General features: G+C 36.0%; 1 protein-coding gene across 3 annotated transcripts in view; it reads left to right on the top strand.

Moving 5' to 3' along the window:
* Nucleotides 1-15,065, top strand: part of CCDC14 (coiled-coil domain containing 14) — a 69,130-nt gene extending 54,065 nt beyond the window's left edge. For 2 of the 3 annotated variants that reach the window (XM_066347552.1, XM_066347553.1), the window contains exons 10-13: nt 3,706-3,788; nt 6,255-6,473; nt 6,549-6,681; nt 13,535-15,065. In XM_066347552.1, coding sequence (XP_066203649.1) covers nt 3,706-3,788; nt 6,255-6,473; nt 6,549-6,681; nt 13,535-14,471 — 1,372 coding nt within the window. In that variant the 3' untranslated portion in view covers nt 14,472-15,065. The remainder of the gene's footprint in view (nt 1-3,705; nt 3,789-6,254; nt 6,474-6,548; nt 6,682-13,534) is intronic. The other variant, XM_066347554.1, reaches the window with a different exon arrangement.
* Nucleotides 15,066-16,497: the final 1,432 nt, after the last annotated feature.

Raw genomic sequence — 16,497 nt, 5'->3', positions numbered from 1 at the left:
TAGTTCTGCTCTAATTTTTACCATTTACTTTCTTCTGCTGACTTTGGGTTTCCTTTGTTCTTTTTTTCTAGTTCCCTAAGATGTGATGTTAGGTTGTTTATTTGGGGTTTCTCTTGTTTCTTGATATAAGCCTACAACAATATAAACTTTACTCTTTTTACGGCTTTTGCTGCACCCAGAAATTTTGATATATCGTGTTGTTATTTCATTTGTCTGTATATATCTTTTGATCTCTGCTTTTATTTCTTCTTTGACCCAGTCATTTTTAGAAGTATGTTCTTTAAGTTCCACATTTTCGTGGGTTCCTTTACTTCCTTTTTATAATTGAGTTCTAATTTCAAAGCCTTATAGTCATAAAATATGCTTGGTATAATTTCAGTCTTCCTGAATTTGTTGATGTTAGTTTTGTGTCCCAACATATGGTCTATCCTTGAGAATGTTCTGTGTGCACTGTATAAGAATATTTAATCTGACGTTTTGGGAAGAAATGTCCTGTAAATGTCTATTATATCCCTTTGGTCTAGTGTGTCATTTAAGGTTGATATTTCTTTATTGATTTTCTGCTTGGATGAACTATCTAAAGCCATCAGTGGTGTGTTGAAATCTCCAAGTATGGTTGCGTTTTTGTCTGCTTCTAGTTTTAGATCAGTTAGTAGATGTTTTATATATATATATATATATTTTGGTGCATATATATTAAAAAGTGTTATGTCTTCTTGATACAGTGTCTCCTTTATCATTATGAAATGTCCATCTTTGCTTCTGGTTACCTTTGTTGTCTTGAAATCACTGTTGTCAGATATGAGTATGGCTACATGTACTTTTTTTTGGATATTGTTTGCTTGGAGAACTGTATTCCAGCCTTTCACTTTGAGTCTACTTAGTCCTTGCAGCTTAGATGTGTCTCTTGAAGGCAGCATATGGTTGGGTTTTTCTTTTTGATCCAGTCTGCTATGCTATGCCTCTTTATTGGTGAGTTCAGTCCATTTACATTTAGGGCAATTATTGACATTTGAGAATTTCCCATAGCCATTTTATGTTTTGTTTTCTGGTAGCTCTGTATCTTGTTTGATTCTTCTCTTTTATGTTTTTGTCAGTTGTATTTGTTTGATGGCAATCCATGGTTATTTCCCCTGTTTCTTTTTCTTTTTAAGCTCTGTATTACAATAGTGGCTTTTTGTGGGTTATTACCATTAGGTCATTAAGAGGAAAATGTTCATATGAACAAGTATCCTTTGTCTAATGAGTGGTCCTGCAACATTTAACTTGTTTCTAACTCCTCAGTGTTAAATGTTGCCATTGTAAACATCATTATGTGTATTTACAAGGTTGTAAAACTTTTGCACATATACAGCTATCTGTGAGGCCATATTATTTAGTTGGAATTGTTTTGTTGGAAATTATGAAACAGTTTACATTTTTTTGGATACTACTAAATTAAGCCATCCAAAATGGTTATTATACTAATAGACTCCCATCAATTGAGATAAATTTCCCTATATCACATATTCCTCAACAACAAATAATGTTATTTTGTTTTGTTTTTGCCAACCTGTGACCATAAAATAACTTCTGTTTTAAATTGCCATGTCTTCATATTAGTGAGGGTGAGCATTTTTTATGTGCTTATAAGGCATTTCTGTGTCTTATGTGAATTGGCCATTCTTATCCTTGGTTAATTTTTACTGCCTTTCTTCCTGATTTCTAGGAGTTCTTTAAATATATTAACCTTTTGTTTGTTATATATGTAGAAGGTATATTCTTCCAGACTGTTAATTCTAGAACAAGTTTCAAATTTAGTTATCGTTAAATCCTTCATTATTACTTGATTGATGGTTGCTGGATTTTGAGTCTTACTTAATAATGCCTTCTCCACTTAAAGATTATGTAGATTTCTACCTAAAACTTGTATAGTTGGTTTTGATTTTATGATTCCACCTAAAACTTGTATAGTTGGTTTTGTATGTCTTAGGTTTAGCTCTTTAATCCATCTGGAATTGACAGTGACTTTGTGTGTGTGTGTGTGTGTGTGTGTGTGTGTGAGAGAGAGAGAGAGACAGAGAGAGAGAGAGACAGAGAGAGAGAGAAGGACAGATAGGGACAGACAGGAAGAGAGAGAGATAAGAAACATCAGTTCTTCGTTGTGGCTCCTTAGTTGTTCATTGATTGATTTCTCATATGTGCCTTGATCAGGGGGCTACAGGAGACCGGGTGACCCCTTGCTCGAGCCAGCAACCTTGGGCTCAAGCTGGTGACCTCGGGGTCTTGAACCTGGGTCCTCCACATCCCAGTCCAACGCTCTATCCACTGCGCCACCACCTGGTCAGGCAATCCATCTGGAATTAGTACATGTAAATGATGTGATTCAGTAACAGTTGATATTTTGGATTCAGTAACAAAAGTAAGTACTTTCGTGCAGAATATTTTTCAGTAAGTAATTCTGGAAAGATACTAGAGATAATCTTTATTTAATATTAACTTCTTAGAAGTGGAGAAAATACATTTGGGCCCTGGCCAGGTTGCTCACTTGGTTCGAGTGTCATTCTGATACGCCAAGGTTGCATGTTGGGTTCCCAGTCTAGACACATACAAGAATCAACCAATGAATGCATGAAATGGGTGGAACAACAAATAGATCTCTCTTTCTCTATCTCTTCCTCTCTCTTTCTCTCTTTCTCTCTCCCTCCCTCCCTCCCTTCCTCTCTCTCTAAAAGAAAAAATCAATAAATAAAATTTAAAAAGAAAACACTTCGTAGTTCGTTTTGTATGTTCATATTTGTGAAGCAGCTGTATATTGTGAAGTTCACTTGTAGGGCGGTTGCTGTTTATTAGCATTCTTTTTACTTAAACAGGCCATTGACCTTTCCATCCAATTAAATTATTTTTTTTATTTTAATTTAATTTTATTTTTTTACAGAGACAGAGAGAGAGTCAGAGTGAGGGATAGACAGGGACAGACAGACAGGAACGGAGAGATGAGAAGCATCAATCATTAGTTGAGCATTGCGACACCTTAGTTGTTCATTGATTGCTTTCTCATATGTGCCTTGACTGTGGGCCTTCAGCAGACCGAGTAACCCCTTGCTCAAGCCAGCGACCTTGGGTCCAAGCTGGTGAGCTTTGTTCAAACCAGATGAGCCCGTGCTCAAGCTGGAGACCTCGGGGTCTCGAACCTGGGTCTTCCGCATCCCAGTCTGATGCTCTATCCGCTGTGCCACCGCCTGGTCAGGCTCCAATTAAATTATTAAAAGCACAAATTTGTTTCCCAGTTTTTTTAGTGTATGACAAACTAAGCAGACAGATACCTGATAGCTATCAGTCCCTGTAGATATTCTAGTTCATAGTTATGACAGGTATTTTTAAAACTAGAGCATTGCTACATAATAAAAATACAGAGACAGAAGAGGAGATAGGAAATGAATGAATAAAAGCAAGGAAATCACTGAAAGTTAGGAAATAAAAAGAGAAACAGGAAAAATCAGAGAAGTTAACGTTAATCACAGGCCCATAAATAATATTATTCATGTGGTTTTGTTGTTTTGTTTGGGTTTTTTTGTCTTTTGCTTTGGGAATGAGATAGACTTCTCCTCTCCTCCTGGGTGCCACCATTTGTGTTCTCTTTTTTAATATCCTGTCAAATGTTTATGGTTAAATCATTTTGGGATTCTTGCATTCATATTTATATTTCTTCATTATTTCCTTTAGGCAGTTGAGAATTTTGAACCAGCAACTTAAAAAACAAGGAAAAACTAATAAGGCATCTGGTTCTCAGGAATGTAACCTTGAATGTAAGTAAAAGAACTTTTAGGAACTGATGGTAAATTCTTTGTGGCTCTAGAAATATTGATAAAGAATTGAGCTTTCTTAATTATTTTATCTTAAGTAGACTTTCTTTTTCAAAAATTAAAAAAATGGGGTTAATACTCATTAAAATTTAAAATAGTGCAGAAACAGAAAAATAAAAGATTCATGATACCACTTCCCAACACTATATCCCTATTTCTTTTAAAAAGGCTGTATTTCCTTTCACCTATTATCTGTTATATAAAATTAATTCATTTCCCAAATAGTTACTGAGTATCTAAGGTGTGACAGGCAACACTGGAACTATGTAAGTACTTTTTTTTTTGTAAATGAGATTTGTACAGTATATATCCTTCTGCAGCTTGCATTATTTGCTTAACATGTAGTGGCTTTTTTCTCTAGCAAAATAAATAGGTTTCTTTCTGGTTAAGAACCACTTGGATAGTCTGCTTATGTGGTTATATCCTAATGTATTCAAAATCATCTGCTGATAGATATCTAGGTACTTTCCACATTTTCCCAATGTAAACAGTGCTACAGTGAAAGTCCTTTTTTTTTCTAATTTATTGATTTTACAGAGAGAGAGAGATGTCCATTTGTAGTTCCACTTATTTATGCACTCATTGGTTGATTCTTGTGTGTGCCCTGATGGGGGATCAAATCCACAACCTTGATGTATTGTGACAACAATGAACGACCTGGCCAGGGCTGAAAATCTTGTACATAAATCTTTGTACACATGTGTGACCATTTTTACAGATTTTGCAGTAGAACTGATAAGTCACTGGTCATATACAGTTACAATTTTGAGATATTGCTAAATTATCCTTATGGATCACAGAGTTTGAAGTAAAAGAAAAGACAAAACTAATAGTACTAGAGTAAAAGATGAGAACTTTTTGTTTTGGGAGGAGACTTTTCCCAAGCCTGACAAAAACTCAGTTGCCACAAGGAAAAGATTAATAAGATATACCCTAGAAGATAAAATATATCCCAGAAAATTTTTTTAATTTTAATTTTTTTCTGGACATCAAAATTATGAATAATTCCAGATGCATCAACAAAAGAGAGAACATTTTTTTTAATTACATGATATGACAAAAGCTTAACTTTCCTAATACCTGGAATAAGAAAAATATGAGCACGCAACAGCACACACACCTTATAAAAGTGTTCAACTTCCCCAGTGTAATTTTGGAAAAGGTCATTTTGATCCCACTTTGAATGGAGGGAGGATGAGAGGGAGAGACAAAATAGGCCAAGATGAGAAGTGGGGAGATCAGTGGGTCCCATTCTGAGTAGCTTTTCTTTTTTTATTTTTGTGCATTTACTTATTGTTTCCCTGGGAGCCTTTATTGCTATTTATAATGACCTGTTTGTTACCAGCTCCATGAGAGTATGGACCCATGTGTCTGTTGTTCACCACTGTATGCTCTGATTCTACTACAATGCCTCACACAATGAGCCTTCACTCGGGGCTGGAGTTTTTTTGTTGTTGTTGTTTTTTGTTTTTTGGGGGTTTTTTTGTATTTTTCTGAAGCTGGAAACGGGGAGAGACAGTCAGACAGACTCCTGCATGCGCCCGACCGGGATCCACCCGGCACGCCCACCAGGGGCGATGCTCTGCCCACCAGGGGGCAATGCTCTGCCCCTCCGGGGCGTCACTCTGTCGCGACTAGAGCCACTCTAGCACCTGGGGCAGAGGCCAAGGAGCCATCCCCAGCGCCCGGGCCATCTTTGCTCCAATGGAGCCTTGGCTGCAGGAGGGGAAGAGAGAGACAGAGAGGAAGGGGGGGGGGGTGGAGAAGCAAATGGGCGCTTCTCCTATGTGCCCTGGCCGGGAATCGAACCCGGGTCCCCCGCACGCCAGGCCGATGCTCTACCACTGAGCCAACCTGCCAGGGCCGGGGCTGGAGTTTTTAAGCAAATGGTGTCATATACTTTTATAGCCATTAAGAAGAATGTGATAGCTCTATGTGCTAACATATAAAATGTCATAGGTGGGAGGAAAGGCAAAGGCAGGGTGAGAAATTGTGAGTATACCATAATATGATTTATTATGCTTAAATGAAAGTATTTTCCAGAAAAATACCAAAATTAATAGTGATTGCCTCTGGGGGGAGAGTAGAAAAGTAGAGGCGGGTGGAAGGGAGATCCTCACTGAGACTCATCGGTATTACGTGGTGTCTGAATTTTTTTTTCAGTTGTGCATGTATTATTCTTTCTTTAAAACAGGTAAAATGCCCAAAATAACAATTGGGAAGGAAAGGCATGGCTTCTGCCAAACAATTTTAATAAACAGATTTAGTATTAGCATAGAACGGCTCAAACATATAATTGTTAAATAGAATTAATAAATTCTAAGCCTTTTCTTTTTTAAAAACAGCTCTTTTCTGGGTTTTCACTCTTTAAATTGGGGAAACAATTATTTGATCTGTTTTGTCTTACAGTATTTTCCCTTCAATCATTGAATATGTCACTGCAAAATCAATTACAGGAGTCACTAAAGAGCCAGGAATTACTACAGAGTAAAAATGAAGAGCTTTTAAAGGTGATTGAAAATCAGAAAGATGAAAACAAAAAGTTTGCTGGTATATTTAAAGAGAAAGATCAAACCATACTTGAAAATAAACAGCAATTTGACATTGAGACAACTAGAATAAAAATTGGTATGTATTTGCGCTGTAGTTATGGTCACAATTTTAAAAAGGAATAAGGAAAACTAAAGTTATTTGTCATTTTAGAATTAGAAGAAGCCGAGGTCAATCTGAAAAGCTGCCAGTTTAAATTAGAAGCTGCTGAAAAGGAAAATCAGATATTGGGAATAACGTTACGTCAGCGTGATGCTGAGGTGACTCGACTGAGAGACCTAACCAGGTAATATTGACCATTTGAATAACATTCCTTTTAATAGATATATCTATTGTATAAACTTCAAAATAATTTTAGACTTGCTCTCTTTCCCTTATTTTGTCAGTATTTTTGCTAATTTCTAGTTTGTTTGTTTTTATTCTGTTTCAAATAAGTTAAATTTAGAAATGTGAAATCTGGCAAATACTTTTTTAAACCATGAGATTCCAGAAAAAGGGCTCTGATGTGGAGCTAAAGATTTATTTACCAAAATGGTTAGGAGCTCTCTGGTTCTAAAAAGCTAGAGAAAACTGAGTGGAATCCTAGCTCTACCCTGTTTTAGCTAAATGTTTTAGCTAAATGACTTTGGGCAGGTTACTCGTCCCTAAACCTCAGCTGTAAAGTGGGGACAAGAATAGGGTTGATTGCGGGGGACAAAGAAGTATCACAGGAGAAGCACTTAGCACAATAGGTCCTAATGCCACATGATCCTGGGTAAGTCTTTTAGCTTCTTTGAGCCTCAAATATCAGTAGAATGAGAGAGTTGGCAGCTATTCTTAATTTCTATGTTCTTAAACAAGTCTTTACTGAAATAAAATCACTTCACTCAATTACCATATGATACATACTTATAAAGTTTAGTTTTCTCTTCAGATATTTGCTAAGAATTGGATTTTCAACTACTTTTTAAAATTCCAGAAGAGAAGCTAATTATTTTAGGCCTGAATATCTTATCTGACCATGCTTTTGAATGATTCTGGAAATTCATAGTTCCCAATATAAAAAAATCCTGAATATAAAACAATCTCCTCTGTATTTCAAATGAGAGGGCCCATTTTGAATTGTAAACTTTTAGGAAAATAGATGAAATAGTAATATATATGTAATATTTAATTTATTAATTTAGTTTTGTAAACATTTGAAATGACTTTATATAAGCTCTGTTAGCAAAGAAATATTGCTTTTTGTCCACATTTATATTTCAAAGAATAATTTCATTCAGACTTCATTGAACAGTGGGAAAAGCAAACGACACTTCCTGTATCTGCATTGTGTTATAATTAATTAGGCTTTAGTCAGCTTTTCTAAAATGTTGGTCTATTCTGCTCTGTTCAAAGTACAAGTAATTGAGAGAATTTCCCTTCTTATGAAAGTCTTTGTAAGGTTTCCAAAGGAGAAAACTTCTCTTCTGAGGATACTTTTGGGGTAAAAACTCTGTTGTTGCTTGACCAAGAGGTGGGGCAGTGGATAGGACGTTACACTGGGATGCAAAGGACCCAGGTTCAAAACAGCAAGGTCGCCAGCTTGAGCATAGGCTTATCTGGTTTGAGAAAGACTCACCAGCTTGAGCCCAGGGTCAACGAAGAATTGATGCTTCTCATCTCTCTCCCTTCCTGTCTGTCTGTCCCTCTCTCTGTCTCTGTCACAAAAACAAACAAAAAAAACCTCTGTTGTTATCACATATTTGTGGTAAAAAAGCCAGTCACAAAAGGCACCATATTGTATGATTCCATTTAAATGAAATGTCCAGAATAGGCAAGCTCATGGAAATAAAAGTAGAGTAGTGGTTGCCAAGGGCTGGAAAAAGAGAAAAGACTTAGTGAGTAACTACTGATGGGTATGGAATTACTTTTTAAGATGATGAAAATGTTCTGAAATTAAAGAGGATTATACAACTCTAAATACTAAAAACCACTAAGTTGTATACTTTTCAAAGGTATATTCAATATAGTATATAAATTATATCTCAATAAACTTTTAAGTATATATGGTATATAGTCAATTTGAAAAAGAAAAACTGTCAGTGTGGCCAGTGTCCACATGCAGCTGCTTAGCACTGGGAGCGTCTCCGCCACTCCAGGTGCTTAATTCTCAGCCCCACACAGAAACTGACACAGAGGATCCCGTTCCCTGTGAGTCTTCTTTTCTTCCCATAGTTCTTTCTTCATACTACAAAATCTAGCTCCTTTATGGGCATGAACTCAGAAACTGCTATTATCTTTTATTTATAAAGTACTTTAATTTTTTCAAAACATTTTCTCTCCCATATTTTTTGTTTTATTTGTCCTCATGTATGGAAGGAAGATTTTAGTATCTGCATTTTCATAGATGGAGGAACTGGGACCATGCAAATGATATATTAATAGAAATTTAATAACAGAGCTGGGGCTAGAGCTTTCACGTCTTAATTCCTAGCCATGTTTTCTTTTGCTCTTGCACATCTCATGGCCTTAGATAAAATAGTTTATTTCTGGTAACAACTTCATGCTTCATGTAGTCTAAGTAAACCTTAGCATTTTTTTTTAACCTGAGAGATGAATGGATAAATGGTTGGAGTCATTTACTTAATTATTTATTTATTCAACAAACATTTTTTGCATATTATGTTCCAAATATGTGTGTATGAAACACACACAAAAATATTTAATCACTTTAGGTGCTAAATATCCACAATATCAAGCAAAAAGCTTATTCTAGTGCTTTGTGGGGAGATACACCTTTTGTATGCTATGTAGGGAGATAACATGTTTTTTTAAGGATAAACTGGACTAAAAGCTATTTAACGTGTGTGGTACATTTGTGAAGAAAATTAACAAAAATGTAAGAACAGTTTCAGAGTAAGTGATGGTATAATTATGCCAGAACTTAGCATAAATGGAAGCCCGGAGAAGTGAAGGGACTTCCTGACTGTCACAGCTAGTTGGGGCCTAAGCTGGGACCTGAGCCAAGATTTTGGGTTCCTTCTTTCGCCTTCCTTACTATTTTGAAAGGACAGCTTCTCTCTGAGAGAAAATGACTCACTATTGAAAGATCTTTCTGCCTTTGTAAAAGATACCTTTGTACCTGTGAATTCTTTCAAAATAACACACAGCCCGCCTTTTTCAGTGTTTATTAGGAATGAAAAAGGATTTGCTTGCAACAGCAGTCTTTAACATTTACCCAAACCCAAGAGCATGGGAACTGAAAGCTCATTAATTCTTGTATTTTATTTTATTTGTTCTTAGAAAAGACTGTCTCCACTATTAGATATATAGATATTTTATTGCCTTACGACTCTCAAAAATTCTCCCATCAGGTTTTCCATTGTTGCCAAGGACCTTTTCTTTTTATGCTGGCATGAATCCTGACTCATGACTGCTATCCATTAGATTAATTTTAAATGATTATAGAATCATTTGTGGGCTGGCTTAGCATAATGTCTTAGAAGGGTTGATACTACTACTACATTTTCTCAAGATTGAATAACAGCTTCAGAATGAAGTGCATATATACCCCTTGATGTTTATTCTGTTCTTTAAATTACAAGCAAAATAATCTATCTTTGAGACTAATTGTATCAAAATTCATCCATGTTGGTCATTTATAATATTTTTGGTGATACCTTTTGCCATTAAATTAATTAAGAATATTTCTAATAATATAGCTAGGCTACTATGACCACTTTAATTTTACTTTGACATTAAGAGGTAAATTAAAGAAAAAAATAGGTAAATTAGCAACATCCAGCAATACAGACAAATCTTCACATTAATCTACCTCATTCCTCTTCCCTACAGCAATGCACCTCAGTTAGATAGGTGTATGTCTTTTGTAGGTGTGTGGTTTTAAAAACTTTTTCCCATTGATTTGAGAGAAAGGAAGGGAGAAAAAGAGAGAGAAAAGCATGAACTCGTTACACTTAGTTGTTCCATTTACTGTGCATGCATTGGTTGCTTCTCATATGTGCCCTGACCAGAGATTGAACCCGCAACCTCACCATGCCAAGACAATGCTCTATCCACTGAGCAACCGGGCCAGGGCTGTATGTGTGAAAAGAGATTTCACAGAATTTCTGAATGTCTTTCTCTGACTATTCTGGAGGGATAATGGAACTAGAAGATACATACACAAGTTCCAAACAAATATCCTCCTAAACCTTCTTTCTCTGCCTTCTCCAACCTTCAATAATTTTGAAAACGTCTTTATCATTTTTTTAGATTTTACTACAACACATATAAAATCATTAAAATGTGAGGAGTATTAATATATTTTAGGTAAATAAGTAGTAAATCTTATAATAGTTTCTAAGAGTACTCTTGTGCTGATAGTTATTTAAATTAGTATATTTTTATAACCAGCTAAGGAACAACCTTGCATGTCACATGAAATGTGCCATTTTTCTAAGTGTTGAAGAATTAGTGTGCTTACCATGTTACACAAACACAAATATATTCACATTGTAGCTATTAGGTATTTTAAATTTTTAACATATTCTCATTTTTTAATTATAGAGATTTTTGTTTTAATTTCAGAGACAGTGGTGAGTCACATTTTGTTTATGTATCAGAAGCTTAATGGTTGATGTTAATTTCCATATTCTGAGCTATTCTTAATGAATGTTGTTCTCTTCCTTCCTTGATCAGTGATTTTTGTCCACAGCAAAGATAACATTTTATGCAAAATTAAGTCTGGAAAGAAACTTCATCATAACTATGTATTCCTTTTCCAAAAATAAATAAAAATTCCAGTGTGCAGTTCTGACTGAATTAAGTAGTGGGTCATTATTAATTTTAGCATTCCTTTAATGATATGTTCCTATAATATTTTTTTCTTTAATAATATCTCATTAGCTCCTTGGAGTAGGTATACGAAAAAAATGGCAGAAACCATTGTCATTTTAAAAGCAATCAGAACAAAAAATAGAGGATGTTTAGGATGATGGTATAAGTCAAGTTGGAAAAATAACTTTATTTTGTAGGGAAAAAGAAATTTCGCATTCTGTATCCAGAGATATATAATCACTGCTGTTTGGTAAAGAGACTTCTTTTTAGTATTTTATTTAGATGTGGTGATTGTTTATACAAAAATAGTATTGTATGCATGTTATTTATGGCCTGCTCTTTTTAATTTAACCTCATATAATGAACATTTTTCCATCATTATTCATTCTTTACAACATTAACATAAAAGGCTGTGATGTAGTTATATCATAATTCACCTAAAACAGCCCACTGTATTTGAAGATAAAGATATTAAATTCATCTATTTTTTCATTGTAAATTATATCTTTGTAAATATATTTTTGGGTACAGCCTATTATTTATAGTTATATCAATCAGATAAATTCCTAGAAGTTTTAATTGGTGGGTCTACAGGTGTGAGATATATAAATCTGATGTATTGCCAGTGTGTTCTCCAGAAGTTATACCAGTGTGCACTAGTAATACCTGCTTTTCCAACTTCTCTAACAACGGGTATTTTTATTTTATTATGTTAATTCGATAGGCCAAGAAAAATCACATTAAAAATTTTTGATTTTTGATGTTTTTTGTATCTTTTTAAAGATTGGTGTGTTTCTTTTTCTTACCAAATGAGCATATGTGATTGAATTCAAATAGACTGAAGCCATTGGTATACAATGGCTTTAATGGGACTACTCATAAAAGTTCCCACTAAATCAGTGGTAGTCAACCTGGTCTCTACCGCCCACTAGTGGGCGTTCCAGCTTTCATGGTGGGTGGTAGTGGAGCAACCAAAGTATAAATAAAAAGATAGATTTAACTATAGTAAGTTGTTTTGTAAAGATTTATTCTGCCAAACTTAGCGAAAATCCGACATAAAGTACTTGGTAAGTTATTATTATTATATGCTGTAACTCTGCTGTATACATTTTATAAAGTAAAGTTAATTCCCTACTTTATATTTATAAATCACCATTACTGTAGAACCGGTGGGCGGTTAGAAAATTTTACTACTAAAAGAGATACAAAAGTGGGTGGTAAGTATAAAAAGATTGACTACCCCTGCACTAAATGAACACCCATTTAGACTGAAACTGTGCTAAGCATGTTATCCTTATATTTTATGTTATTTAATGCTCATTGTAATTCTGAAGTATCTTCATTTTGCAATTGAGGAACTTGAGATTCAGAAAGGTTGAGTGACTTGCCCAAGGTCACAGCTAGTGATCCATTTATTCTATTTCTGACTTTAAATTCTGTGCAGTTTTCCTTGAATCACACTTTTCCTGGTGTTTAGCTGTTGCTTACATCGCTTTATGCCAGATAATTTTCTAACCATTCTTTTTTTCCAGTATCGTTCCAGTGTTTTTTGAATATATATTAGAAATGGAGAGAAATTATTACTAACATAATCCACTACCAAATGAGTAGCATACTTACCATTTTGCAGCATTTCTTAAAAATAAAGCATCTTGGCCCTGGCCGGTTGGCTCAGTGGTAGAGCGTTGGCCTAGCGTGCGGAGGACCCGGGTTCGATTCCCGGCCAGGGCACACAGGAGAAGCGCCCATTTGCTTCTCCACCCCTCCGCCGCGCTTTCCTCTCTGTCTCTCTCTTCCCCTCCCGCAGCCGAGGCTCCATTGGAGCAAAGATGGCCTGGGCGCTGGGGATGGCTCTGTGGCCTCTGCCTCAGGCGCTAGAGTGGCTCTGGTCGCAACATGGCGACGCCCAGGATGGGCAGAGCATCGCCCCCTGGTGGGCAGAGCGTCGCCCCTGGTGGGCGTGCCGGGTGGATCCCGGTCGGGCGCATGCGGGAGTCTGTCTGACTGTCTCTCCCTATTTCCAGCTTCAGAAAAATGAAAAAAAAAAAAAAAAAAAAAAAAAAAGAAAAATAAAGCATCTTCATACCTTAAGAGAAAAAAATTTTCCAAGCCTCTATTTTTAGACATAATATTATATTTGATGCAGCCCAAGATCTTTCATTATTTATTTTAATTTATTCATTGAAAAGCATATTCTATGATTTTGTGCTTTTAGTTTCTTTTCTCCATAGTAAGAACCAGGCACTTACCTCACATCCTTTTTTTAAAGATGATGTATATATAAATACTTGAAAGAAATGGGTAAAATAATAATTAGTATACTAAATTCTTCTTAACAGAACTTTACAGACCAGTATGGCAAAGCTGCTCTCAGATCTTAGCATGGATACTGCCCGCTGCAAGCCTAGGAATAATCTAACCAAATCACTTCTGAACATTTATGAAAAACAACCTCAACACGACCCAATCTCTGCTCAAATGTTCATAATGAACTACCTGAATAAGTTAGAAACAGATCACACTTTTACACATTCAGAGCCACTTTCTACAAATAACAACGAGGAAAACACAGTGCTAGGTAGGTCCTATGAAAATGTTCTGCCTTCCAAAGGCCCTCAGCACAGGACCACTAGGAGCGCGGAGAAAGTATTAGCCCCTGGAATCATTTCTACTCTTCTGAAACAGGATTCCGATGAGGAGAGCGAAGTTACAACTTTAATAGAAGGTGAGTGTAACCTGGATAATACAATTTATATTCCGTTTGCTAGAAGCATGTCTAAGAGGAAATCACCACTATCTAAGAGATTATCCCCCCAGCCACAGACCAGTGTAGCTCCACCACAGCTGCTCAGCAACTGTGGACCTGTCTCTGGAAAAGAAAGCAAATCATGTACATCTGGAGTTTGTTCTTCTTCCAAAAAAGAAGCAGAAGGTGCACTTGAGAAATTTTCCAGAACAGCTGAAATGGAGGACAAGCAGCTCCTGGAGATAATAAAGGAAGCCATCTGCAAGATCCCTGCTGCCACTGAGGTGCCACAGGACCCGGCTGTGTGTCCCGGCCCCTCCACTTACCAGAGCAGCAGCTTTCCAGTGAAAAATAGTGCTGTCTCTGATGGAAGCTTTTTAAATTCTGACTTGACATCTGATTGGAGCATCTCTTCTTTTTCAACATTCACTTCTCATGATGAGCAGGACTTCCGAAATGGCCTTGCAGCACTGGACGCCAACATTGCTCGACTCCAAGAGTCCTTACGGTCTGGTCTTCTAGAGAAATGAACTCGGAAAAACATAGATTGTGTACCTATTTTTAAGAATAGAACTTGGTTATGTTGAATGTATATTTTAAATTTCTTTATAGAGAAGTGATGTTTTATATAATTATGTATGAAAAATAAATTGAATAATAAACTTATTATTGGAATATATTGACACTGTGGAGTTTATAAAAATAAGTCATTTTAAATTGTCACTTTCTAAGAGAAGAAAGTTGTAGATAACTAGGGAAATATTATTAATATTTTATTTTAGTACTTAGCAGTTAGATTTCTTTTTTTACCCTGCTGGGTGAAGGGTGCAGGTTGGAAGGATTCTCTAAAGGATAATTGGAAGGTTATCTCTGGATACAATTTACTGTATTCAAACTAGAGTTTCTCTTTTAGGATTCCATTCTGTTTTCTTAATGGCATTGTGTTTTTTATATGGGATACTCTGTGCTACAGGCCAGTGTTTCTGGTGAGATGTATAAACATTAAGACAGAAAATACTCCACTTATTAAAAAACATTAAGTGGTCCAATAAAAATAACAGGTAACATCCTAAGTTAGCATATGGTTTCTTAAAACTTTGACACTTGTTTTTATTCTGAATGCATTTTAACACCTATAAAAATAAAGTCAGACTGGCCTGACCTGTGGTGGCTCAGTGGATAAAGCGTCAACCTGGAAACACTAAGGTTGCTGGTTCAAAACCCTGGCTTGCCTGGTCAAGGCACATATGGGAGTTGATGCTTCCTGCTCCTCCCCCTTCTCTCTCTCTCTCTTTCTCTCTCTCTCCCCCCCCCCCAAAATGAATAAATAAATAAAAATTAAAAAAAAATAAAAATAAAGTCAGACTGATAAATACTAACAATTCTGCTTTTCTGGACCAATTATTTTCAGCACTTGAGCTGAGAACTTTCTCTGTTCTGTAGCTACTGTGAACGAGGTTGGACTCTGCTTCTCTGCTGGTGCCCCTAACTGCTCAGTATCTCCTCCCTCCATGCAGGCAGCACAGCTGAACTCTTAGGAAGCGGAGCGCTGTGCTATCACTAATACTCCACGTGAGTCACCTGCCTGTTTAGTGCTTGAACAGGCTTTAACATTAAAGAGTGTTGTTCTGCTGGTCCCAGAACCTCCTTCTGCTGGTTTTTTAAGTGTTGATGCCACAATTTCTGAAGTACGCAGTTATAGTGTGACATATATAGGCTTTATAAATAGAAATTTCTTACGTCTAAGAAATATTACATGGATTCTAGGCTATTTTCACAGAATTGTCCATTAATTTAATTTTTCTTCTAGTATTCATAAATTGATACATTGGTTTATTTGGAGCTAACGTCACAACTCTTGAACACATAAGTTCAGAAGTACAGTTTAGAAATACAAAGTAATAAAGCAAGAAAGAAAATACTGTCATCTTTCTACCCTTAAATATTCAATTGTTATTCATATGCAGAAGTAAATTCTTAAGATTATATAATACAAAAATATTGTTCTATTTTGCCCTGAATACAGGACAAGTATCCTTATGTACAAAGAAAAAATTTAAATTCTTATGTGTTCACTTAATTAGGAGTTAATAATTCGATTGAAGAACAGATGAGACTGGAATACCCTGGAGGGACTGTTTCTGGAATGATGAGGGACTATTTATCTGATACACATGGCAGAAAACATGAAAGAGTTCAGTTCAGTTTCAAGGTGGAACATGACCCTCACAAAGTGGAAGAGACAGTGGGTTTCACAGAAGTTTCGAGAGGAAGGAAGCCAAAAAGGGGTAGGGGAAGACATAGACGAGAAGAAACTTCATTTGGATCTTAAAGAATGTATAGGATTCAAATAATCCTGTGTGTATCCTCAAACAGTTTACCCCATAGGAAGTCAGTATCACAAAATGTGGGGGTTGGTTGAGGGATATATTAAGAGGATGGTAGGTACACCAATATGACTGAAATAGAGGGGTCAGAGTTTTATGATAGTGGTAATAACAGATGAGGATAACACCTATTTTGGCCCTGGCCAGTTAGCTCAGTTGGTTAAGAGTC

The sequence above is a fragment of the Saccopteryx leptura genome, chromosome 8 (genome assembly GCF_036850995.1).
Source record: "Saccopteryx leptura isolate mSacLep1 chromosome 8, mSacLep1_pri_phased_curated, whole genome shotgun sequence".
Classification (NCBI taxonomy): domain Eukaryota; kingdom Metazoa; phylum Chordata; class Mammalia; order Chiroptera; family Emballonuridae; genus Saccopteryx; species Saccopteryx leptura.
This window is presented reverse-complemented; position numbering and strand designations above follow the sequence as displayed.